A 27,382-nucleotide genomic window follows, 5' to 3' on the forward strand; every position below is an offset into this window, starting at 1 on the left:
AAAAAGAAGGAAAGAAAGAAATAAGGAAGGAAGGAAGGAAGGAAGGAAGGAAGGAAGGAAGGAAGGAAGGAAGGAAGGAAGGAGGGAAGGAAAGAGAGAAAGAGGGAATAGAGGAAGGGAGAAAAGAAGGAAGGAAGGAAGGAAGGAGGGAGGGAGGGAGGAAAGGAAAAAGAGAAAGAGGGAAGAGAGGAAAGGAGGAAGGGAGGGAGGGAACAAGCATTTATTAAGTGCTTACTATATACCACTGCATCAAATGCCACTGACTAGCTACGTGATGTGAGATAAATCACGTCACCTCTCCTCTGCTCTGTTAACTTGTCAATAAAATGAGGGCATGACAAACCCTGGACTGTAATAGGCTGCTTGTAGGTGTGTTTCGCAATTCTGTGTTTAGACAAACATATAATCAATAAGAACAAATCTTTGTGATATCTACATGCTGGGAAAAAGATATACTAGGAAGCTTACATTCTATTTTCACTAGAGATTATGAATAGAATATGCAAAATTAATGTTTTTCAAGACCATGGAATCTCTAAGAATCTAGGATTCTAAATCTCTGAAGGACTCTGTTTCTTGCAGAGGGCTCCTGAAGAGAAGGGACTCCTTGGGTAACCTTCACAGCCCTCACAGGATTCATTTTTTAGTGTATTACCCAAGTGTGTCAAGGCCCCAAACTACATTCATTCTGTGAAAAAGACTGTGCTGATATTTATATCCATTCCTTTAAAGGTTGTGATCTAACAAGGTACATTATTTCCCTCTTTCTTTCAAAAAAGTGTTTTTTAGCTAAAAAAAAGGGGAGAGTACAAATCATGAGAGAAAAGTGTGCCAATGGCCATTGTGTTTAACAAGGCAACCCCCAGTCCCAGAAGTTAACAGAATTGCCTCCTTGTAGAGACTCGGAAGGCTTGGTTGTTGATGTCTTCAAGCCGGTGTTGAGTGGGCCCTAGGCAGGAGGCCCAGGCTGGGCTAGGCATGATGTATTCTCACTGCTTTTGCAAAAGATAGTCCTTCCTGACACCCAAAACAAGGTAACATGAAGGGAAAGAAACATACACATTTCTTCTAGAAAACTTGGTTGGGGGACAGAGCACAATAAAGAAGCAATCACAATGGAGAGAGCACCACACCTGGAATCAGGAAGACTTGAGTTCAAAATTACCACACTTACTGTGTGACCCTGGACAAGTCACTTCACCCTGTTTGCCTCAGTTTCCTCATCTATAAAATGAGCTGGAGATGGAAAGGTCAAACCACTCTAGTATCTTTGACAAGAAAACCCCAAATGGGGTCACCAAGAGTCAGACACAATCGAAAAACGACTGAGTACTGGATCTTGAGTCAGGAAGATTCAGGAAATTCAAATCTGCCCTCAGACATGTACTAACTGTGTGACCCTGGGCAAGTCACTTGACCTTTGTCTCAGTTTCCTTACCGGTAAAAATGGGATAATAATGGCACCTACCTCCTAGGGTTATTGTAAGGATTAAATGAGATGATATTTAAAAACCACTTTGTAAACTTTAAAGTGTCATTTAAATACTAGCTACTATATTAAAACTATATAAGCAAGTCCCGTTGTAAACAAGAGATAGTTTAATACCCAGTTTATAATAGGTGCTTAATAAATGCTTATCAGCTTCCTGTTTTGAGAGAAACTAGTAATCAAAAGTATGAAATCTAAAAAAAAAATCCATTAATATTCACTTATTTCCGTCAGATGATAAAATTTGTCTTTTTGTTGGGCATTCTTTGAGTGAGATGTGCCAAGAACAAGATAAGCCATTATTACAATTCAGCTGATTCAAACTCCTAAAAGTTTGCGGGCAATCATTTCGCCTCATCACGATCCATGTTTGGAAGAGACCACACACATTGCTCACTGGGTCCTTCACAGAAGCCATTTCAGTTGAATGTCAAAACAGCACAAAGCCAGCATGTTTATTATGATTAATTACTAATATCCTATGGCTAGGTGGCAGAACATTAGAGAGCCTTGTGTGAGCAGCCTGGGCTTGGTAAGGCCTGATCTCTCACTTTATTGCTGCAGAGATCCTGACCCTCACCGTGTCAAAGAAGATCAGGGAGGTCCCCTTTACTTCTGATGTTCCAGGCCTCTGCACCAATACTTAGGTTGGTTTCCTGTGATCGTCCCTCCTCATAGACAATAGCCCTTGTGAGTGTCCTAGCATACACAATAGAAACCAGCAGCCCTCACTTGCCGCAAAGGTGCAAGTGAAAGCATTATTTTAATCCTCCATATACTAAACAGAGTTGCCCAGAACTCTGGAAAGGTCTTAGTAAAGGAGATAATGAGTGCAAAACTCTGTGAACTTTAAAATGCCATATACATTTACACTGTTATTATTTTAAATGCTAGGGGGAAATAAATACCAGTTCAACATAAAAAAGAAATCTGAAATCTCTGCCCTTGAAAATGAATGGGGTATTGTCCATTCTATAGGACTACAGAGAATTATTAGTCTGCAGTGTTAGAGTGATTTTCTTGTAATCATATGTCCCACCAAAACCCCTTTTAAACACACACACACATGTTCTCTTGTATTCAAGATGAGATTGTAAATGCAGGAACATTCTTATTGTGAGTAATGACAAGTACTGCAGGCATGAGCCATGTGCTAATTTTCTGGTCTATTACAAATTCCAGAAAAAAAATATTGGGGGGAAAAAACCCAGAAACAAAATTCAGATCACTCAATGGTCATTTTTCTCTGTCCTGGCTGCTAAGAGATTTCCATTGGAGAGTTCTCTGTTATATCTGCAACAAAGCATTTTGATCCTTAGAGCAGATGTTTCTGATACCCCAATCCAGGAAGTTCTCTTGCCTCATCCCGTCCCTGTTGGACTCCCAACAATTTCCAGGGTCACAGGCACACAAGCACACCCCAGCAGGAGGGACACCATGGACGGTGAAAGATAGCTGCATCATAAGCCTGGCTTGGCCAACAAGTCTTATTTAACCTGTGGGTATCAATGATCACACTGTAGCTTTAAGCAACCATCTGATAAATCAGAGAACTCTGGGTGATCTGATTGCTTACAGGGAGGGGGGAGGGCAGGTCGATAGCGACATAGCCACATCCCAACATAACACGACAAAATTAGAACTAGACAGAAGAGACTATGGTAATTTCATAAGCTCTGCTGTAGAAGGCCCTGAAACCTGCTCAGCAAGGAATATTTTAATCTGAGTTTGAACTTTTGCCAAGAATATACTCAAAAAGTTTTATTTGCACATACATTTAAAGGAGAAATAATCTATATTTAACATCTTGCAGCAGACCAACTCTAAGTCCTCCAATACCTTCTCCTAAAGCATGCCATGTTAACAAAAGGGCTCAGTGCCCTATGCCTGTATGGAATGTGCTCCCAGCATCACAGAGAAACCAAAGGAAAAAGGCAGGAAAATGTTGACAGCAACCTAGTGAAAAAGATGCACATATGCTGAAAGGAATCTACATGTCATTTAGAAAGCGTCTCGCATCACTGCTCAAAGCACATTAAGATGATCCATCCCTTGGGGATTCTCACAAAGACACATAAAAATGCTTTACGACCTGACGTCTGTATTCAGATCATGTACTTTTGGTCAAATTCTATTAATTGCCACGGAAGATGAAGAGAGTACTCTAGGGCCCCATCTCCCAGATTGGTACTCAGGTGTCCGAGGTAAGGGCACAGCCACCAGACACTCAACAAGGACTTTTCAACTGTAATATAACACCACTGACCTAGAATATGCCCCTACCCTCTTCTTCCTCCAAATATGGAAAAACAAAACACAACAAAACAAAACTATAGAGATACCAGCAGTGGCTGCCTCGAGCCTGCAAACAGCCAGTGTGCTGAAGGCTGCAGGTCCCAATGTGCTATAGAAATTTCTGCATTCAGGATAATCACCCAGGAGAGAAAGATCAGCATTTGTGATCCTGAGATGGATCTGACAAAAAGTTAATTCTCCCATACTTCTGCTGCAGTGTCTTTCAACCTGATACACCTTTCAGAAATCAGATCAAAGGAGGAAAAACAGTAAAACTAAAACAACCACAAATCAGGAAGTGACTTTTCTTCTGTGCCTATAAGGTCACAGATTTGTTTGGGGGAAAATATCTCACATGTGACACAGTTCCTGAATAAAGACGGATCTTCCATGAGAAAGACCTTTAAGAAGTAACAAGGCTAACTTTATATTCTTTCCTTCAGATCCCAGGTCAATATTGTACATTTAACCTTGAAATTATTATTGAGAAACTACTTTGAATTCCCTTGTAACACATTTTTTTTTTTGCGTGTGTGTGTCATGGAAACCTGACAATTCCTATGTGAAATGAACACACAGTTTCTACATCATCCCTGCAACCATCCACCCATCAGAAAAAGAATCCTATTTCTTTACAAACCCCATGGCTGGGGGCCACCATCTCCTCTAATCAGCTGGTCCCAGTTGCCTCCCCCAGAATTTACCCTCTGTCTAAAGACAGCCCAACATGCTTCTGCTGGACACAAAACAAAGGAATCTCCAGGCAAGATTCTTTGCCCTGGTCCATGCAAAGATACCTTTTTCTTCCGATCTCGGGACCGTTTTCGATGTTTCCTTTTTTTCTCAGTCTCCTCTTCAGCATTGATTTCTAAATCCCTGTTTTTCTTTAATTGAGATGCTGCATGAGCCATAATGCATTTAAAAAAATCTTTTAAAACAGAGCTTCCTTGTAGGGGAAAAAAAAAGGTGATCTCCTCGGGCACCTTTAATCAGCTTCACAGAAACATTCCAATCACTGCCAAGAGTCCTTTTGGCCAGAAGCAGGAAGACAGTGAAAATACAGAGATGCTGTCCGGAGCTTAGGCTTAGGAAGAAAAATGCCTGCTCTCCGGCTTCCTCCTACACCTTCCTTTACCTGAGTCTTTGCAAAAGGGTGCAGCCATAGTAATGCATTTAACGTAATGAAAAAGACAGCTGGGACAGAGAAGGCTGCTGTATTGTGGCTGTATCCCCTGCCACCAGCTGGAAGTGCCTAAGTCTTTTCACGGAAGGGGGAACACAGCAAAGGATGCTCCCCCGTAGGAGAAAAAATCCAGAGTCACCACACAGGCAGCAGACACCAGCCAGCACCAATTCTGAAAATCTATTTTAGAAACCCTCGAAAAAAGGACAGGGCTGAATTTATCCAGCCCTGCCGGGGCTGCTTGGAGAATCATTTAACCTCCAAAAGAATGGAGCAGTTCCGACTTTAGGTTAAGCAGAAAAATGAAATAAAATTTTTTTTTAAATAAAATGTCACTCTGCCACGGAGAGACCCTGGGTGCATTATGTGCGAAACAATGCATGCTTTGCTGGTCCCAACAGTGCGTCCTTTATGCTGAATTATCAATCCCAGTGCATTTGGAGGGAGAAGATTACAGAAAGCCTTGTCTTTGGAAAACCAACATGCTTATTACAACACATCATACAGAAAGATGTGATCGTGTTGGCGTGCCCAACAGATGCCTGATTCATTGGAGGGTCCCCAGTACTGCTCTCTCGCTGTAGCCCACGGCCCCAAGACGGGAAATCAGGATTGGAATCCCCTGGTCTGAGTGGTTAAATATGGAGATTGGGGCTTTCATGTCAGGGCTGGCCTCAGTCACCTTACTCTTTCTGACACCTGAGTCCCTCAATGATGGCAGCTGCTGAATATTCATCATGGGAGGGGGGAGTAGCAGCAATATTCAAGGCCTGCAGAAGTCCTGAGGAAAAACTGCAGTGTAAGCATGGCATAAGACACACAGGAATCCTTCCCCACCCCCCAAACACAAGCAAGATGCTCCAATGGCTTTACGTAAAAATCCCTGTATTATCAAGAAATGGAACACTAAGGATTTGAGTCCTGTGTGGCAAAAAGAAAATCCTTTACAAAGTCTGGCAGGATGAAACGAGCAGATTGTATAGTCAGGATATGTGGCTTGCTCCAGTGGCCCAGAGTCCATGACTGTGAATACCCAAGACTTTGCAGGGCTGGCTGCTCAGGTCTTAAATCAGCTTGAAGCATAGCCCCTCAATTCAGAGAGCTTGCATGAGGCTTTGTTGGACTCCCATGGAGCACCCACGACCTGCCTCTGGTTCCTAGAACAAATAGCCACAACCTGGCCACCATGCCAGAAACTTCATGACACGAGACCCTCTTGAGGCCTCTGGGGGCATATGACAAAAACTGAAACCACCCCCAGCTTTCAGTTATGGAGTCCAAAGCAAAGGGAGTCTGCAGGGGGTTCTGTATCCAAACTGATAATTAAAATACAAGCTTATCCCAGGTTTCATTGTCATCTTCAAACAGTTTCCTGGTTTGTACTATAATAATCCATGGGTCTAAGCTGGAAGGGCTCTGAGGCCATGGAGTCCAACTTCTTAGTTTACAGACAAGTCAGCTGAGGCCTAGAGAATCAAGTGATTTGCCCAAGGTCACACAGGAAAGCATTGAAGAGTGAATGTGGGGTCTAATTCCACAAGAGAATTCAAGCTCTAACCCCAGAGCTGCTCTGTCCTATACCAAGCTAGAAAGGCTTGGCTATGGTCCCTGGTGTAGTAATGGCCAGCACCAGCCTATCTATGAACATAGGAGGCAGGCTTTTTCAGTCATAGCAAGTCTTTTTTTTTTTTGGAGGGGGGAAGGCAAGGCAATTGGGGTTAAGTGACAACCATAACAACTCTTAACATCATCAAGAATTTATCAATGGAGGTAGAACCCTCCAGGAGGATTGTGGTTTGTCTAAAGGTCAGAGGTCTTGAGCTGGAAGGGAATTCAGAGCCCAGTCAGTCCAAATGCCTCCTTTTACAGATCAGAAAACAGAAGCCTGGGAATAAGTCAGGGACCTGCTCAAGATCACGCAAGTAGTAAGCGTCAGAGGCAGATTTCGAATACAGATCCTCTGATAATAAAGCCAGTGTTCTTTCTACCGTGTCAGGAAGTCATAGATTCTTGAAGTCAGCTTGTGTGAAATCTAAAATCTCAATGTTGTAAAAGAGCAAATAACAATTTCTAAATTCAGTGATCTGGGTCCAAAGAGACAATGACCCCAAACCAACATACCCTTATCAAACAAGTCAAACGACTCTTTGCTAAGTGGAACTGTTTAAGTCATTTTAACCGTCAGGGAGGGAGACGTCCACAGACTTTATTTGCATGTGTTTTCCATATACAAAGTATTCCACACTTTCCAGGAACAGTCACAGAAATACATTTTTTCCTGCTATAAAATAATTGAAGAGTCCAGTGAAAAAGTTGGCTTAGTGCCCACTGACTCCTGGAAGGCTTCTCTTCCCCCTATATTAGAGACACCGTTGTGATGGCTTTTTTTGGCCAAAGAAATTCCTTTGTGGAGTTGGAAAGAGAGAGAGAAAAAAAAGGGAAAGAGAAGAGAGGGAGAAGGAGAGAGAGAGAGAGAGAGGAAGGGAGGGAGGGGCAGAGGGAGGGAGGGAGGGAGAAAGAGAGAATGGAGGAAAAGAGCCCAGAGCAATTAAAAATGGCAGAGCCCTCGTGTGTTTAATTTGGTTTAGATCAGCAAAGGTTAATCTGAAACTTTGAAAACAAGTGGAATGTATTATTCAACAGTACTCTGACCTATTTACTTCTAGGCTTCCCAGCAAAATCCGGAAGTTGAGATGCCTTATCTTCCTGGCCTCTACCCTTCCATCACACTCTTGGAAGCCCTTACTGCTAATCATCTGCATTGTTATCTCCTCCCTCCACCTGACTCTAAGCCCTAGGAGGGTAAGGATGTCGTCTTAGCTCCATATCCTGCCCTCTTCCCCAGCACCTTACCCCATGCTCTACATTTAATACACTTTAAAATGCTGTTGAATGTTGGATTTATTGCAAGAAAAGAGGATGAAGGTTGGGGCAGAACATCTAATCTAGAATCAGACGATCTGTGCTCAAATTCCAGCTCTGCCAGTTACTACAAGGAGGGAATCTCTAAGCCATTCCGGATCTCAGTTTCCTTATCTGTAAAACAAGAGGGTTGGGCAGATGGCATCTAAAGGCCCCCCTTTGGCTCTAAAGTGAAATGAAATAGTCAGTGAATCCCTGATACAATCTAGGTTAGGCCTTTTTACGCTGGGGACAGGGGGTGTTGTGGGTTCCTTAGTCATCTGGCCAAAACAATGGGTTCTCTTCCCAGAAGAATGGTTGTAAGTGGATAAAATAAAATGGATAGGATGACAAAGGAAACCAATTATATCAAATAAAGATGTACTTCTTTGCCATCCAAATTCACAGGTCCAGAGCTTTATCCACAGAACCCAAGTCAAGAAGCCCCATTCTAGGCACTGTATGTGTGTATGTGTATGAATATAAATGTATAGATTTATTGAATGATACAATAATGAATAAATATAACTTGAATTTATGCACTTGAATAACCATTCCTTCATAATAGTTTCTCAGTGGTGGTCCACTTAGATATCATAGGGGCTGACTTACAGGTAAAGACTGCCAGAGCTGGTAGCTGAGGGGCATCAGAAGAAACGAGAACAACCTTAAATCCACAATGACCTAGGCTGGCCGTGGGGAGGAGCACAGGGGATCAGATCCCCATCAGGGTTAGGACCCACTCTGCCCACGCAGGATTAAGTGAACTCAGTGGAAATCCCTCGTGTCATGGTGCCTTCTTCTGGGTTTTTTCAGTCCCTTGGGGGATGGATGCCTAACGTGTCTTGGCTTTTCCTTGCTCTACCCTCTATCAAACACATACTTGGCCAATGAAACCATTGGGATGCTGGTGTTGCTCACTCCTGCAAACTCCCACTGTTGTTTGATGCTTGTAGGAAAGCAACAATCTGGTACTGATTGGACAAAATAAACCCTTAATTTCCTGGGGGCGGGGAGGAAGCTTTTTGGTGCTCTCAGTTTCACAGACAGAATCATTCTATGGCAACTTTGCCAAATGAGGTAAGAACTACCTGCAGATTTTTCCTTCTACTCTTTTAAATTTTTTTTTTTAATTTAAAAATGTTTTTTTTCATTCTACTCTTGACTAAAAGATCTTGCCACCTGTACTCCTGATTCATTCTAACCTGACTCAGAGGCACAATAATCAATCATCTGCAAGTTCTTTAGATGCTGGAAACACAAAGGCAAGTTATCCTTTAAAAAGAATTGGACCAGATCTCTCCTTTCATTGGCATTGAGCACTCCCAGTGAGGAAATTCCCTCTACCATTGAAGAGACCTAGCTAATAGGCTTAGAGTAACCCCAGGCACTAAAAAGGTTAGGTGAGGGGTCACAAAGCCAGTACAGAGCAGGGGAGGGGGGAGGAACACAGTCTTCCCGACTCCACGGAATACTCTACCCACTGTATCCTACGGTCTCTCAACTGCTGCTGCTGGTTTCTAAAAGTGAATATGCCCGAATTGTTTGGCAGTTCCAGCCATCCTAGGAAGACTTTTTTTTAATAGATAAGAAGAAAAACTTCAAAAATGTTGAACTTGTAAAAAGTTTAACTTTGGAAAATAAATATCCAAATATGAGTCTGAAGAGTACATCCCCCATACAGGAGTCATTATCAGGGAATAAGGTTCTAGGGCTAATAGCAAGAATAGAAATATAATCATAATAATATTTATATAGCACTATAAAGTTTGTGAAATGATATACAGGAATATATATATAATATATGTGTATATAAGCATACATGCATACGAATCCATAAATATATATAACATATATGTATATACACATATATGTATCTGAATCCATAAACATATAACATGTATGTATATACGCATATATGTATATGAATCCATAAATATATGTGTATATCATCTATCTCTATCTATGTTGATGCTTACAACAACCATGCGAGGTAGGTGCTAATATTATGCGATCATCCTCATTTTATAGATGAGGTCTAGAGGGAAAGTGACTTATCCAGAGTCACACAGCTAGTAAGTATCTGAGGCCAGATTTAAGCTCAGTTCTCTGGACTCCAGGCCCAGAGCTCTGTCGGCACTGTCTTTGAGGGTCGTCAGTTCAGACCATCTACACAGCTCCTATCTTTGCACAGGGTGATAAGCTGGAGATAGAGAGGAGATGAAGCCCAGAAGCAGGTGCTCCCCCCAAACTCCAAGATGTCAGGCTAACTGTCATTTGAGCAGGTAGGAATCGCTTCCCATGCTTCACAAATTATCAATGACCTGACATAGGCCTCACTCCAGAGTTCACCTCATCCATTCCTTGGCCTCCAATCACCACCACACTTGGACAACAGCCACAACCAGCTAGAGATTTGCCATGATTTGTAATGGTCCCTGATGAAAGTGAATCCAAACCAACTGTTTAAACTCATTGTAGAAATGATTGCTGTGATGTAAAACATCCCATATGGAGTCAAAGGGGACATAGGGCTACTTTTATGGCTCTGAGAAAGTGGTCCAAACCCTCTGGACCTCAGTGTCGTCATCTCTAAAAAGAGGGCTTCAGACAAGATGACCTCTGAGCTCCCTTTGGCTTGGAATCATACAATGGCTTCGCCATCTCCAGTCAGAAGGATGGTCCTTTAACACCCCTTTTCCAAACAATTCTTGATGAAGGATGTCAAGATTGATTTGTAACATTACTGAACCAGGGTTCAAAAAGCATTGGGATTCAGAAGAGTTTGCTTTCCAGCGGGGCATGTGGCATAAAGCTTATGAAATTATATTCATTCTTGAATCAATAATTTGTTCATAAATAATCTTCTTAAAATGAAATCCCAATAATACCCTGAAGTGCTCTATGAAATCCAGGCACTACCTGCAGCTGGCACTGTTTTCATTTTCAGAGGGAAAGCCTGTCAGCTTTGTAAGATGACATTCAAATGTGACATTTGTTATTTGACATTGTGAATGACCTTTTAAAAAATGTGCCATCCAAGAAAAAAAATCCCCATAATACTATTTCATTTCCCATCTTTATGTATTTACCCAGGCTGTCCTCCATGCCAGGAATGCCATCCTTTCTCATCATTGCCTTTCAAAATCTACCTTCTTCAAAGTTCACCTGAGGCATCATTTCCTTCTTGATCCCTTCAGCTATCATTTCCTTTTCCTAATTTTCTTGTATTTATTCTATTTTAAATACATTTGTTATATATTTAAGTGTATACATGTACATGTTGTCTCTCTGATAGAGTGTACCCATGAGTCCACACCATGCATCCTTCAGTCCAACAATATTGACCTTGCCTTTCTTCACCTGTATCTGACTCCATCTCCCACCTCTTCACCTTTGCATAGTCTGTCCCTCATGCTTGGAATGCACCCCTTTTCACCTCCACCTCTTGGAAATCCTGATTTCCTTTATAATTTATCTCAAGCACCACCTTCTACAAAAAAGTCATTGCTTGTTCCCCCAGCTGCTAGTATTGTGTAGGGTCTATACATAGCTATAGATCAGGGGTTCTTAGCCTGGAGTTTGTGAAGTTTTAAAAAATATATAACTATATTCCAATACATTTTCCTTTGTAATTCTGCATATGTGATTACTTAACAACATTATTCTGAGAAGGGGTCCCTGGGTGGGCTTCATTGGACTGCCAAAGATGTCCATGACACAAAAGACATTAAAAACAGTTGGTATATATTGTCTTCCCCATTAGAAGGCAAGACCCTTGATTGACGGGACTATTTTTTATTTGTGTTTAAATCCCCACACCTCACACAGTGCCTGGCACATGGTAGGAGCTTAATAAATTCATGTTGGTCAGTTGCCTTATGTCCTTTCTCTAGGGTCTATACCTTGTGGAAGATTCAAAAGTTTCTAATGACTTATAGTTGAACTGTTTCGGGAAGAGAGAAAGGAATTATGGGGGAAATGAGTAGCAGAAGGGAAACAAACCGAAAAGATAACAGAAATATTTCAAAGTGTTGCCTCTGCAAGGCAAGGTTTAATGATCTTGACTTGACAAGGGTTCAGAATAATGAGGAGAACATGTGGCTTGATGGAATGAGAAATATTCCAAGCTCCTCCCCCTTCAGCTGCCTCCAAAGCAGAGTGGATTCAGCCAAAGTAGAAGTCAAAATATTTTTACCTCCCAATGAAAAATGAAATTTGGCTCCATTGTAATTTCATTATCTCTGGCATCTTAAAAAAAGATGATGTCAAAAGACCCTGAGCAGGCTTTGAACTCTGGAGGAAGAGGGATAAGCACGTGCTTGTACTCCTAAATGTCAAGGAATCCCCTTCAAATTCTAAGGGGCTGCAGGAAGTTCTGAATGCTGAGCCTTCACGAGTAAGTGTGGCACAGCCCTTCCCCTCCCCCCCAGGGACACAGGGGAAACACCTCTGGGTGGCCAGCACCCCTTCTGCCTGGGTATCCTCCGTCGGCTACGTCTCGAGTCTGTCCAGAAGCAGCTGGCCATAACACTCCGCCTGCCCTCCTCATCCCAAACAGCACTATACATCCTGCCCCAATCTGACCTAGATGCTCGAAACAGAGCCAGCTGGCCATCAACATGCCAGCTGCTGCTCTGGCATGACATGGAGGACTTGGGGCAGGTGCACTGAGCTGGCTTCCCCTGAGTTCCCTACTGCAGATCCAACTCTTCCAGCACCTGCAGACCTGGGACTGTCACTCCTCTGACATGCCTGACCTGAAATGGTGAAGAGCATCCCTGCTCTGGGAGGTCTGGGAGACAGGAGAGGAATTTCTGCCAGGGCACCTCTAAGCTATCAGGTCACCACTCCCTTCCTTAAACTCCAGTGGCTCTCTTAGTCTGCTGGCTCAAATATCAAAACCTCTCTTTGGTTTCTAAAGCCCTTCACAGTCTGGTCCCTTCTGACCTTTCCAACCTCCTTAGACTTGAGTCCCCTACACACATTCTATCACCAGTTTTGATGCCCAGCTTGCTGTTCCTGAATTCACCCCTCCATCTTCCAGCTGGAAGCTTCTGCTCTGGCTGTCCCTCATGCCTGGAACACTGTCCTTCTTCATCTCTGCCTCGAAGATCCCCTGGCTTCTCTCAAGGCTCAACTCCAATTCCATATTCTGGGGAAGGTTTCTCCCAGTCCCCACCACTACCGCTCACCCCATTTCCTTCCCTTGAAAATTCCATTCTGTTTTACTCTGAATATATCCTGTAGTTACATTGTTCTTCACATGTTCTCTCCCCATTGGAATGGGAGCTTCTTGAGGGGAGGGACCATGGTCTTGTCTTGCCTTGTATCCTCAGTACATAGCCCAGTGTCTGGCACACAGTAAGTACTTAATAAATGCTTGCTGATTGACTGAATAGTTTTATTCTAGATTAATAATTGTATTAATAAGTAACTAATGAACTTGACCAAGTGACCATAAAAACTTAGACCTGAAACTGGGAGGAATGTCTGAGATTCTCCAGTGCAGTCCCATGACTTTACATATGAGAAAAGTGAGGCTCATGTGTGATCAGTGACCTGCCCTTGTGTCTCCATCTATAAAATCACCATTTGGACTAGATCAGTGGTTCTCAAACTCTTTGGTCTCAGGACCCCTTTACATTCTTAATAATTATTGAGGACTCACCAAAGAGCTATTGTTTACATGGATTATAGCTTGCCACATGCAAAATGAAAACATTCATATTATGACAAAAATGGTTTTGACCTCTTGGACCTTCTGAAAGGTCTTGGGGACCCCCAAAGGTTCTAGATCACACTTTGAGAATGACTGGACAATTTCTAAGGCTTCCTCCAGCTTGAAGCCATTTGATTCTGTGATCTCCAAAATGGGGGTTTTACACTAATATAACATGTAGAATGAATGGTAGGGACAGAGGATCTCAGAGTGCCTTCTAACTCCATGCATTCCGTGATCCAAGAGTCCTTCCTGCTCTAAGATTCTCTGTCTGTGACTGAGAAGAGGATCAGGGATGATATGAAAAGGAATAGGGAGAATCAGGGGAAAATTTGTGATGGAAACCAGAAATAGGAAGACAGTATTTACAGTTCATATAATATAAACTGAAAGAACGAAATAAAAACCAAAGCCAAATGTTGTGTAATCAGAATGGCCAAGTCTGGTTCTGAAGAAGAGACAGAAGAATCTGCCTCCTCCCTCCTTTAGAGAGTGGGGGAGGGGCTCTGGCTGGGAAGCGCTGCATACAACTGTCAGACATGATCGATAGATTGGTTCATTTTACTAAACTGCTTTTGTCTTTCGTCTCTTCTAATTTTTTTTTATATGAGGAATGGCTCTCTTTGGATGGGGAACAGAAGAGGGACAAAATAAAGAGCGAAGGTGATATAAAAACAAAATATATCAATTAAATTTTTTTTCAAAAAGAACCATATACAACTTTTTTTTTCTAAGCTTGGGCTCTACATTTTTGTAGTTACCACTGTTCAGTCATTTCAGGGGTATCTAGCTCTCCATGACCCCATTTGGGGTTTTCTTGGCAGTGATGCTGGAGGAGTTTCCCATTTCCTCCTCCAGCTCATTTTACAGATGAGGAAACTGAGGCACATGGGTGAAGGGACTCGGCAAGGGTCACAAAAGTGTCTGAGGTGGAATCTGAACTCAGGAAGAGGAATCTTCCTGGCTCCAGGCCAGTCTCTATCCACTCTAGGGCGACCAAGCCGCCCTGCTCTCTATCTTACCTGTCCCAAAACTTCCCTGCCTTCTCAGGACTAAGACTATCTGGCACTTACTTGCTGGCCAAGGAGCAAGGAACAGAAGTGGTGAGTTTCTAGGGTCTTAGGCCAAAGGAGTCTCATTCAGAAATGTGCTCACCAGGTGACTGGAGGACCTCATCAGAGCCACCTCGGAGGGGACGGCATCTGCTCAGGCTGGCCATTTGCTGGAGACATACAGGGGATCATGAATTTAAAGCCTAAGGAGACCTCAGAGGTCATTTATTCCAACTCCCTCAAAACAAAGAGAGGTGATGACAAGATCATTTTAAGTAAAAAATAGAGGGTCAAAGTTTGAGCCCAGGTCCTCCGGCTCCAAAATAAAGGGTGTGTGTGTGTGTGTGTGTGTGTGTGTGTGTGTGTGTGTGTGTGTGTATGCATGCATATGCATGTGCGAGCATTTGTGTGCACACACGTGTATGTGCGTGTGCTCTGGGCACTCCTCAGTACCCACTGGATCAGATGGCATCTGAGTTCCTAACATATAACTCTGAGATTCTGAGGGGATCCAGATTGCTTACCATAAGCGGTTTCACAGACTTTCTGACCAGGCTTGTATCAGAGGGGAATTACGGTTGGCCCATCTCATCTATTCATTCAACAATACACAGGATGGGTATCCCTCAATGAAACTACTCAAGTCATTCCAAAACTGAAGCTATAATTCTTCACAGCACTGCAGACCCCACTAACCACGGTCTTAAAAAATAAATCACACCATTTTGTTGGCTCCCACCTACACTTATTGCCAGGAAACTTCAAAAAGCCCACAAACAGAGTTTCTACAGTCTATTCATGTCCATCTGTAAATCTGAAATACTAACACCTGCTCCTCACCTACCTCCCAGGGATGTCGCCAGAAATAACCAACATCTATGAAACAGTCTGAGTAGCAAACAAAAACAAATACATACGTATAGACAAGCCCAAACTGTTAGAAGTGGGAAGTCCCTCAAAGGATAGCGCATCAAGTCCTCTCACTTTGAGATCCTGGGGTCAGAGACTGGAGAACGGGAAGAGACCTCAAAGATCAGCTGCTCCAAAGCCTTTCTTTTCTAGGAGATGAAACAGAAGCCCAAAGAGGTTTATTCGTTTGTCCAAAGTCACGCAGGTAGTGAGGGGCAGTCCTGGCGTCTCCCTTTCCACTTGTAACAGCAAGCAGCCAAGCACACCCAGGATGGCCCACAAATCTCTATTTTCTCATCAAGCACAAAAGCAGGGTCCCTGTCAAATGCTTTGCTGAAATCTAGATAAACCAGGAATATGGCAGTAGGACTATTTTTTTCTTACATTGAGCCAAAATTTTCCTTCTACAACTTCCAATCATAGCTCCTCTTTGTCCCCTGGACCCAAGAATAACAAGTCTTCCACCAATCAGTCCTTCAGATACTTGAAACTGCTTCTCCTATCCTTCTCCTGAGCCTTCCATTCTCCAGGTGGACCATCTTCAGATCCTTTCACTGATTCTCTTTTGACATAAGCTGGAGGCCCTTCACCATCCCAGCTGCCCCATTCTCCAGTCAACCAATGGCCACTCCAAAATGTAGTACCCAGAACTGAATACAATTCCCTAGGCTGGCAATTTCTTCAGCACCCAAGGGACTGAATTCCTCCAGGACTGGAAACACCTTCATGGAGACCAACAAGGAATTGTCATGCCACTCTTCCCTTCTCTTATATCTCCATTCCCTATTAGCCCCTTTTGTTCTTTCCATCTCATTGCTATGTCTCACAACTTCTAAAAACCGTCAAAGGTTGTTCTGTGGGCTCCTGTGCGCCATATCAGAAAGATACAAAGGTGGCATCAAGTCTGAAAACACCGTTCTGTGACACTGAAGATCTGAAGGGCTTGGAATAAAAAATAATAATGTAGATGTCCTTTAATACTCAATACCAGCTGAGCCTACACTGCTCACTTCCTCCCATCCTCACCACCATAAGATAGTAAGTCACTTTAAATACTATCTGGTTCAAATTATCCCTGAATTTCCTGAGGAAATTTAAAGTAACAAACATTATGATCATTAATTAGTATTTTGAGTATCTCTATGGAGCCAAGAGTAAGTTTGTCATTTAACTATGCCTTAAATCCCAAATGTTTGGAGACTTGCTCATCTCCCTTCTCCTTCCTTTTCTGCCCCCATCTCATCACCATCACCATCATGACCATCACCATCACCATCATCACCGTCACCACCATCACCACCATCACCATCACCACCATTGGCATCATCACCATCACCACCATCACCATCACCACCATCGGCATCATCACCATCACCACCATCACCACCACCACCATCATCACCATCACCACCATTGGCATCATCACCATCACCACCATCACCACCATCACCACCACCATCACCACCATCACCGTCATCACCATCACCACCATTGGCACCATCACCATCACCACCATCACCATCACCATCACCACCATCACCACCACCATCACCACCATCACCATCACCACCATCACCACCATTGGCATCATCACCATCACCACCATCACCATCACCACCATCATCATCACTATCATCATCTCAGTTTAAAGAAGAAGATGTAGATGATGGTAGCTAAGTGTGTGAATGAAGAGATCAATTAATCAATCAACAAATACTGAATAAAGACCTACTATGTGCCGGGCACTGAGCTCAGTGCTGGGGATACTCATACAAGATGGACAACAGTTCACAATCTAGTGACTAGAACCCTGTGTTTGAATCCTGGGGCTGCTATCTCAATCTAGTATGGGTTGCTCACTTTTGTATATCATGTAAACTCTCTCAACCTCAGTTTCTTCATTTCTAATATGAGCGGATTAGATTAAAAATCTCCTGAGGTCTCTGCCTCTGTCAAATGAGAAAATATTAGTAAATCACTTAGCACATAGTAAGCATTCAGTAAAATGTTTATTCCCTCCTCTCTCTTCCAGCTCTAAATCCAATATATTATACAAGATGGCTAGGTGGTCTGTTTCACATTATTTTTGTTGTTACTAATGTATTTCCTTTACCTAATAGACATGTTTTTTAGAATTTATAAAATTTTAAAAAGCTAAGTTTTGAAAAGACAAGTATGTTTTTATTTTCTTTCTCCTAGCTTAAAATGGGAGGGGACTTATTAAAATACAATTTATTCTTTGATCATGGCAAGGGTAAGGCCTGATCCTAAGCAGACCCTGCACAAATTCTCTTCCTCCAAAATGCGCACTGTCTCCCAATGATCCTTCAGCTTCTGCTGGCCTCTCCTAGGCTGTAGCTCACAAGACTGCCAAAGTTCTATAGGTCTTCAAAAGCCAATCTGCCCCTGACCAAAAAGTGCCTTCTCTAACATCCCTCCCAAGCACCTGGAGTCCCACTCCACTGTCTGGAGTGTCACAAAGGTGGGGAATGTCCTCCCTCTTGAGGCAGCTCAGTCCACTTGTGGGAAACTCTCATTGTTAGGAAGATATCCCTGACATCAGGCCAAAATCTGACTCTCTGAAGTTCCCCCATATTGTACCTGCTTCTGCTCTAGGGCCAAGCAGAAATAAAAACCTGATCCCATTGACATGATAGTACTTCATTAATTCAGGGACTGATGGAGAACCTTTTTGTTTTTTAATCATGGAACCTTTGGCAATGTGAGGAAGCCAAGGACCTCTTCTTGATGTCGTATTTCTAAATCCATAAAATAAAGCACCACAAAGAAAATCAAATATATGGAAATATTTAAAAATAAACATGGCCAGAAAGCCCGGGTTAAGAAGCCTTGATGTATTGGAAGCCGGCTTTGATGGTCCACCCTTTGTCATGACATTCTACCTGTCCTGAGACCCTTCATCTGACTGAGTCAGGACACTCTCTGTGCTGCTTTCTTCAGCATATAAAGAGGGGTCTAATTCTTCTTCATGAATTCTGACTTAGGATCAGCCACCAAGACAGACCTTTTAGTAGGTAACGTATCCAGCTCACAGATCTCACCCAATTTTCCCATTTTCTAGTTGAGTTGTTTTTCAGTCAGGTCTCTTTGTGACCCCATTTGGGGTTTTCTTGGCAGAAATACTGTGTGCCAGGCACTGAGCTCAGTGCTGGGGATACTCATACAAGATGAACAGCAGTTCACAATCTAGTGACTAGAACCCTGTGTTTGAATCCTGGGGCTGCTACCTCAATCGAGTACAGGTTGCACATTCCTTTCTCCAGCTCATTTTACAGATGAAAAAACTGAGCTAAACAGGGTTAAGTGACTTGCCCAGGGTCACACAGCTAATAAGTGTCTGAAGCTGTATTAAAACTCATGTAGAGGAGTCTTCTTGAGTATAGATTTGGTGCTCTATCCATGGTGCCACCTAGCTGTCCTCTCATGTTACAGATGAAGAAATGAAGGCCAAGGGAAGTTAAGTGACTTTAATTATCACAATTTGCTTCATAAGACAACTCACAGATTTACTGGTCCTCAAACAACTGGTCTGAAATCTCAAACAATAACTTGTAGATTTCTAAACTGAAAGGAAAATGTCTTGGCCCATATTACAATATTTCTAAGACCTGAGTGAAATGTTGTTTGCCATAGAGAAGACAAACTGTTTTAATATATTAAAATTGTCAATATAAAAATCATAATAACAGAACTGATTTTCCTCCCTAAAACTCATGTGTTATTGAGATAGAGGGTAAGACCAGATGGCTCTGGGGATTAGCAATGGGGAAAGACCAGAATTCACCTCAAGGTCGTTGATTAAATATTTGTGCTAGTTGGCAGTGACAGAGAACCATGGCCATCTGAGGGCTCGCTGGGGGCCTTGGGTCAGTTCCTACTCCACAGTTGTTAATACTCTCAAGAGCTGCCTTTGCAACTGGTCCTCAGAGGCATGAATTCTGGGCATATGGCAGGCTCCTTCTTAATTTCTACACCATCCTCACAAATCTTTCCCTGTCCTATGTAAAACACATATGTAAAAGATTGTGTGACCTTGGACCAGTCCCAGGTTTTAGTTTCCTCAATTATAAAAAGAGGGAGTTGAACTACATGTTCTCTGAGGTCCCTTCCTAATCTGCATCATCATCAATCACCATCAGCAAACTAGCATTAATACAGAATTTTAAGGTTTGCAGAGTACTTTAGAAATGTTAGTAGACTTGAGCCTCTCACAACAACCCCATAAGGCAGGTGCTATTATAATTCCCATTTTGCAGACAAGGAAACAGGCAGAAAGAGGTTAAATGTTGCTTAGTGTCCCACAGCAAGAGTGCTTGAGTCAGCATTCAAAGTCTTCAGTCTCAGATTTTCCTGCCCAGGCAGGGGATCCTATCAGCTCTCTGCTGACAAACCATGTTATTTACTAATAAAAGAAATACACTGGGCAGCCCCATGGCTGCTTTCAGAGCTCCTGGTCTGCAGATCATAGGGGGACCAAGCAACCATTCAGAAGGTAATCAGTCTTGCTTTGACCTGCCTGGATCTGGATCACATTCTTGGGTGGTGGTCCTGGAATGTGTGGCTGTGTGGCCAGTGAGCCAGAACTTGTGGGGGTTGTAGAGAGGGTGCCCAACTAATAGCTCTGGCAGCTGCGAAAACTCCAGTGATTTGGGCCAGAGCTCTCTCCATTCTGTAAGCAGAGTTCTACTGTGGCAAAGAACTCAAAAGTCAAGTGACTGGAAAGATGAGGAAGCACAATCAGACCATATAATCCTTTTGGGGGGACAAATAGGATCAAAGCATGGAACTGGAGGAGGACGATGAAGTCAGAACTCCTGCGTCAAAAGCTTCCAAGAAAAATATGAATTGGTCACAGGCCACTGAGGAGCTCAAGAAGGATGTTGAAATTCAAGTAAGAGAAGTAAAGGAAAAACTGGGAAAAGAAATGAGAATGATGCAAGAAAATCATGAAAAGTGAGTCAACAAACTGCTAAAGGAGACCCACAAAAATTCTGAAGAAAATTAAGCCTTAAAAAGTAGATTAACTCAAATGGCAAAAGAGGTCCAAAAAGCCGATGAGGAGAAGAATGCCTTAAAAAGCCAAATTTGCCAGATAGGAAAGGAATTTCAAAAACTCACTGAAGAGGATAATTCCTTCAGAATTAGATTGGAGCAAATAGATGCTAATGACTTTATGAGAAATCAAGATACTACAAAAAAGATCCAAACAAATGAAAAAATAGAAGGCAAAGTAAAATCTCATTGGAAAAACCACTGACATGGAAAATAGATCCAGGAGATAATTTAAAAATTATTGGACTACCTGAAAGCCATGATCAAAGAAAGAACCTAGAAATCATCCTTCAAGAAATTCTCCAGGAAAATTGCCCTGAAAAATATCCCAAAAAGAAAACTCCTAGGAATATTATAGCCAAATTCCAGAGTTCCCTGGTCGAGGAGAAAATATTACAAGCATCCAGGAGGGAACAATTTTACTATTGTGGAAACACAATCAGGACAACGCAGGATCTGGCAGCTTCTACATTAAGGGATCAAAGGGCTTGGAATATGATATTCTGGAGGTCAAAGGAGCTGGGATCAAAACCAAGAATCACCTGCCCATCAAAACTGAGTATAATGTTTCAGGGGAAAATATTGTCATTCAATGAAATAGAGAACTTTCAGGCATTCATGATGAAAAAAGCAGAGCTGAACAGAAAATCTGACTTTCATTTTTAATCTACTTTTTAAGGTGTAATTACAAGAAGCAAGAGAAGCATGAGAAGGTAAACAGTAAAAAGAACTCAAAAGGAACTTATTAAAGTTGAACTATTAATAGTCCTACATGGAAAAATGATAATTGTAACTCATGAGACTTTTCTCAATATGAGGATAGTTGAAGGAGATATATATGTAAATATGTATACATACATATATGTATGTATAGGAGGGTGTATGTGTGTATAAATATATATATGAGTGTGTGCATATGTGTGCATATGTATACATAGACATAGGGCACAGGATGGGTTGAATATGAAGGGTTGATATCTTTTTTTTTTTTTTGCTTTTTGGAGGGTAATTAGGGTTAAGTAACTTGCCCAAGGTCACACGGCTAGTTTTTTTCAGGGGGGAGGGGGTGTTAAGTGTCTGAGGCCTGATCCGAACTCAGGTCCTTCTGACTCCAGGGCCAGCAGTCTACTCACTGTGCCACCTAGCCTCCCCCTAAGGGCTGATATCTGAAAAATAAAATTAAGAGGTGAGAGAGGAATATATTGGGAGAAGGAGAAAGGGAGAGATCAATTAGGGTAAATTATCTCAGATAAAAGAGGTAAGAGAACACTTACAATGGAGGGGAAGAGCAGGAAGGTGAAAGGGAATGGGTCAGCCTTACTCTCATTGAATTTGGCTTAAGGAGGGAATAACATAACACACTCAATTGGGTATCTTACCCTACAGGAAAGCAGGGGGGAAGGAGATAAGGTAGGGGGGTGATAGAAAAGAGGGCAGATTTGGGGGAGAGGGTAGTTAGAAGCAAACACTTTTGGAAAGGGACAGGGTCAAAGGAGAAAATAGAATAAGGGGGGGGCGGAATAGGACGGAGGGAAATAAAGTTAGCCTTTAACAATATAACTACTATGGAAATGTTTTGCATAACTACACATGTACAACCTATGTTGAAATGCTTGTCTTCCCAGTGGGGATGCGTGAGAAGGGAAGAAGGGAAAAACTCTGAAACTCAAAGTTTCAAACAGCAAATGTTAATGCATGTTACATGCAGCTGGGAAATAAGATAAACAGGCACTGGGGTATAGAAATATGTCTTGCCCTACTTGGAAAGTTGGGGAGAATAGGGGAGAGTATAAGAGAGAACAGATTAGGGGAAGGGGTATTCAGGCTTGCTATTCTGGGGTGGGGGTAGGGCAGAGACAGGGAGAAAAAATTCTAACTCAAAATCTTGTGGAAATGAATGCTGAAAACAAAAAATAAATAAATTGAAAAAAGAAATACACTGAAGGAAATTACTCTGGCTTTCCAGGACTCGCTCCCAATGAGAGAATGACCAAGTATAGCTCCTCCCCGCTTCATCGGGTCTCTCTCAGTACATGACCAACAACTTCGTAAGTAAAAAGAGAAATATCCCCCTGGTTTGTGAGCTCACATTTGTGACTCTCAGTTTCTCCTTTGAATACAAAGGACTGGACTTGAAAACTAATTAGACAAACAATTTTCTGGCAAGGGAAGGTTTGATCTGTTTTCCTTTCACAATATTTCCCCATGGCCCCCAATACATGACAAAAGCCCATTTTTATTTAAAGTTTATTTTGGCTCCACATTTTTTTCAATATATCTTGAAATAACTTAAGTGGAGACAATGTGGGTTGTTACTAGACCACAGTGAGAAATCAATTGGTGACCCTGGCCATGCCTCAGAAGGAACAAGGCTGCACAGTCTTGCAGTGCTCAGAGGCTTAGGAAAGGACACAGAAAGCCATGTTCTCACACTGTGATAGTAATGGAATATGAAGATTCCCCTGTATTGGCTTGGTTTTCAAATTAATTGTGTTAAAACCCAGAGTTTGTTAATCCCACCTGTGGGATGGACTTGTTGATGTGAAAAGAGAGACAAGAACTGGGAGGAGCTGGTGACGTAGATTTGGAGAGACACAAGAGAGAGGCAGAAGAAATTTTTGGAAGTAGACCTCATGGAGGCAGAGAGAGACTGAGAGAATTGCTGGGGGCCACTTTGAATTAACCTGGACTTTTGAGACCTGCCCCTGGAGCTGCCAAGGACTGGGGAGACATGGCTGTTTTGCTGGTGCTTTGTCTGTCTGTTTTGATGTTGTTTTGCCAGATTTGTCCACTGGTGAAAGACAGTCCTTTTGTTGAAGAAGTCCTGGAACCTGGCTGTTGGCTAAGAGCTCCTGAGACTGTCCTGCAGACAGAGAGTGAATACTGTCCACTGGTGAAGGACAGTGCTGTTGTTGCAGGGGTCTGGGAACCTTTCTGTTGGTTCAGAAGCCCTGAAGAAGGATTTTCTTGTTGTATGTTTACAGAAATCCTGGGAGAGAGTTTTGCTAATGTTTTCAGGGGTTCTAGGATGGTTCTGCAGACAGAGGATGAATTAATGAAGAGACTGGCAATGTATCTTGTGGCCTTGCTAAGCCTTGTCTCCCCAGGAACTAAGATTGCTGAGAACTTGCCTCATGTCAAGATGAAGAAAAGAACTCCATTTGGGTATTAAGTGCTGTGCTTAAACTTGATGTAACTCTGGGGTAGATTCAATTGTGATCCAGGGGTGGGGAACTTTTGACCTTTTTGTGTTCTGTGGTTGAACAAATGAATGTACTTTACTTAGATTGGAAACTAATCTCCATTTGAGAAGAGGGGTTTTGTGGTGGACTAAATGAAGGTACAGCCTAGGGGTGGAGTAGTATTTAGAACAGGGACTTTGTAATTGATTGAATGATTGGAAGGTCCTGGGGTGGGGTAGTACTTGGAGATTATTTAATCACTCTTAGTAAATGCTGTATTTTGAATGATGCCATATTTTGATCTTCTCTGTTCTTACTTTGCCACTGAATAAAATGGAGGGCACCTATGCTGGTATTCTGAACCTTGGGAAGTTGCCTTTCCTTGGCATTACAGTACACACACTCACATCGAATTCCTTTCTAGGCCTAAGTATAGTCCATTCACTTCACTGGGGGCCATTAGAAACAACAGTTGTATTTGTCAGATAAAAAACAGTTACTTTTAAAAATACTCTTGTTATCTGTTGCGGTGTATGCAAGCAAACACTGGTGATGACAGCTTGGGAGAGGGGCCAGACGCCAAGGAAGGATGCGACACCTGTGACTATTTTAAACAAATCAGTTTCCAGCCAATTTTGATTTTGTGAAATAATAGGGACCCTGTAAATATCCACAGGACAAGTAATGAATGAGATGGTTCCTCCCCCCGCCCCACTCTCTGCTTGTCATATGTACACAGTTGGCCGCCTGTTGTCTTCCTCATTTGTGTCTGGCCCCTTGAGGGAAGGGAACGTGGTTTTGCCTATTTTTTAAATATCCTTAGCACTTTTTACAGGGCCTAGCACATAGTAGGCACTATATAATTGGTTATTATCATTGTTATATCAGCACCTTCTCAGTAGTTCAGAGTCTTAGAGACTGTCCTGGGGACACTGAGAGGTAAACTACCTTGCCCAGGGTCACACAGCATAGCTTATCAATGCCAGAGCGTCAAGGGTAGAATTCAAACACAGGGCTTCCTGACTCTGAGGCCAGTCTGTGGTTCACTTGGAAGCCTTCTGAGGGCTCTCATGTAGATCAAAGAGGTGTTCATGCATGTGAGTGTGTGCATGTACGTACGTATGTATGTACATGTGCATGTGTACATGTGCATGCGTGTATATGATAAGCAAGTAGCATGATAGTAAGGAGAGAGGCAGAACAGCACACACTGTCCATGGTACCAAAGGGAAGTCTCTCAGCCTCTCCATATGTGCCCCAGGCAGCTCTTAGGTACAGATCTTCCCCAGTGAAGAAGGAGCCCCCTAAAACAATGGCTTCAGAGGTTCCAGTCTATATCAATCAATCAACCACACTGGCATCCCCAGGATGGCTGTTAGCACAGGTTCTTAGATCTGCTTTACTAGGAAAGCTAGAGCTGCTCAAGGGGTCAACAATCTAAAATTACATTCTTTAGTTCAGGAGAAAAGTCAGCAGCCCAAACTTCGGAGAAAATTCAAACAAAGAAAATAGAGAAAATATAAGCAGAGAATTAAAGACCAACAGACAGGGCTTCTAATTGTCTGAGAAATTAGCACAGATCGACAGAGAGATCCAACTGTCTGATCAAGGTAACACTTACATAGTTACCAGAGAAAGAAGCACCAACATGTGGGTTTTTCAAAGTGGGGGGACTCCTTAACAGCTACCCAGAGTCTGATCCGACCAAATCACAAGCCCACTCTTCCATTGAGTAAGCCCCAAAGCAAAATGCTAACTTCAGAGTATAAATACCTTTTATAGAGCCAGAGAACATTGTAACCCTCCTGACTCAGTGCCTAATTAGAAACTAACAAAAGGTGTGAAAGCCTTCCTACAAGCAAGCCTCCCCTAAGCAAGCTTCCCTTAATGGGCTCCACTAATGGTCGGGGAAGATCTTATATGCCATTAACATAATAATAGAATGACTATAAAAAGTGAGAACAGTCTCTGCCCTCAAGAGATTCACCTTCTACTGGGGGACACACATTTATAAATAAAAGACACTACATCTATCCTGCATTTTTATTTAGCTAATTTAAAAAATGATAAAAATAAGGAGGACTAGGCTTGTGATTTCTCTGGTATGAGGAATTCCCAGGTGAGGAAACTACCTCTACCAATGCTAGTTGGTTTTCTCCCAACTTATGGTTCCAAAGACTTGCCTGGAGAGGGAGGTGTGTTAGAGGTAAAGTGGCTATAGGCCACACAGTCAGTATGTGTCAGAGGCGGGATTTGAATTCAGGTCTCCTTGGCTGGGAAGCCAGATTTGTCCACAATACCACATATTGATGATGAGAAGGACAAACCACTACCTAAGCTCATTCAAGACTTCCTCAGTGGGGGGCCTCCCTCCATCAGTCCCCAGTGCCCATTGCTGCCCATCCAAGCCTTCCTTCTGGGCCTTCCCATAATCTTCTACAGAACGTCTCCCCACACACCAAATGTTGTCTCTGGTTCCTTTCCTTTTGGGGGACACTCCAAGGTTGCCTCTGACCTGTCCCCTAGTGACCTCTAACTCTTCCTCATAATGGGGCTGTTCCTTGTTGAAATCAAACACACTCCTGTTCTTCTTCAGCCTGGCCTGACCCTCCTTCCTCCATATTCTGTTAGTTCCTCAAAAGCAAGGATCACACCTTCTACTTAATCTGTGTATATTCTGTATAAAGCTCTCCATGTGTCCCTGAAGGCAGGGACTACCTTGTTTGTATCTTTTTTTCCCCCAGTGCTTAGCATAAAGCCTGGCACATAATTGTTTTTGCTGTTCAGCTGTGTCTGATTCTTTGTTATCCCCCTCAATGGTGCAAAATTATAATGACCAATTATAATGGGACAGTTAGATGGATAGAGTGTGGGAGTTATCAGGAGAACCTGAGTTTGAATCCTGCCTCAGAGACTTGTTAGCTGTGTGACCCTGGGTAAGTCACTAATTCCCCTTAGTTTGCCTTAGTCTCTACATCTGTAAAGGGGGGACTAATAATAGCACCTGATTCACTGGGTTGTAGTAGATGAAATACCATTTGTTAAGCACTTAGCAAACATTCAGGTGATATGTGTAAATGGTGTCATTATTATTACATTACCATGATTATTATTAACCAAATGTGACCTCAAAGAAAAGGAGGGGTCACTGTCACATCCACACATACACTTATTTACAGAGGTGAGGACCTATGGGTGGGAGCACTACATATAAGGTCAGATTTTTTCAATCTTGGTTAATTTTGCCAAACTGTTCCCCTGTGCCCGGAATTTTTACTTTTTGTATAAGAAACGGCTTTTAAGTAAGGGGTAGTGAAAGAAAACATTTAGAAATGTAGTTACTGTTGGCAAGAAGAAGAGGAAGCATAAGAGAAAAAGGAAGGAGAGGAAGAGGAAGAAGAGGAGAAGAGGAGGAGGAAGAAGAAGAAAAAGGAGAGATGAGAGAAAAGGGAAGAAAAGGGAAGGGAGAGAGAGTGAGAGAGAGAGAGAGAGAGAGAAGGAGGGGGGGAGAGAGAAGGAGGGAGAGAGGGGGAGAGAATGAGAATGTGGATTTTTTTTTAAAGCAATCGGGGTTAA

General features: G+C 42.5%; 2 protein-coding genes across 10 annotated transcripts in view; one reads left to right on the plus strand and one right to left on the minus strand.

Annotated features, from left to right (window-relative positions):
• The window catches only part of ANK3 (ankyrin 3), a 741,327-nt gene that overhangs the window by 381,108 nt on the left and 332,837 nt on the right, over window positions 1-27,382 (minus strand). For 5 of the 9 annotated variants that reach the window (XM_069101841.1, XM_069101842.1, XM_069101839.1 and 2 more), the window contains exon 1: window positions 4,582-4,833. The exons of 1 other annotated variant lie outside the window; for it this stretch is intronic. In XM_069101841.1, coding sequence (XP_068957942.1) covers window positions 4,582-4,695 — 114 coding nt within the window. In that variant the 5' untranslated portion in view covers window positions 4,696-4,833. Of the gene's footprint in view, window positions 1-4,581; window positions 5,004-27,382 lie in introns of those variants that run through there. 3 more of the 9 variants (XM_069101837.1, XM_069101836.1, XM_069101835.1) reach the window with 3 other exon arrangements.
• Window positions 1-27,382, plus strand: part of CDK1 (cyclin dependent kinase 1) — a 470,854-nt gene that overhangs the window by 48,915 nt on the left and 394,557 nt on the right. The gene's annotated exons all lie outside the window — the stretch shown is intronic.

Source organism: Petaurus breviceps, unplaced genomic scaffold (assembly GCF_028583685.1).
Source record: "Petaurus breviceps papuanus isolate PSGF00001 unplaced genomic scaffold, PetGlider_PUasm1.0 490, whole genome shotgun sequence".
NCBI lineage: Eukaryota > Metazoa > Chordata > Mammalia > Diprotodontia > Petauridae > Petaurus > Petaurus breviceps.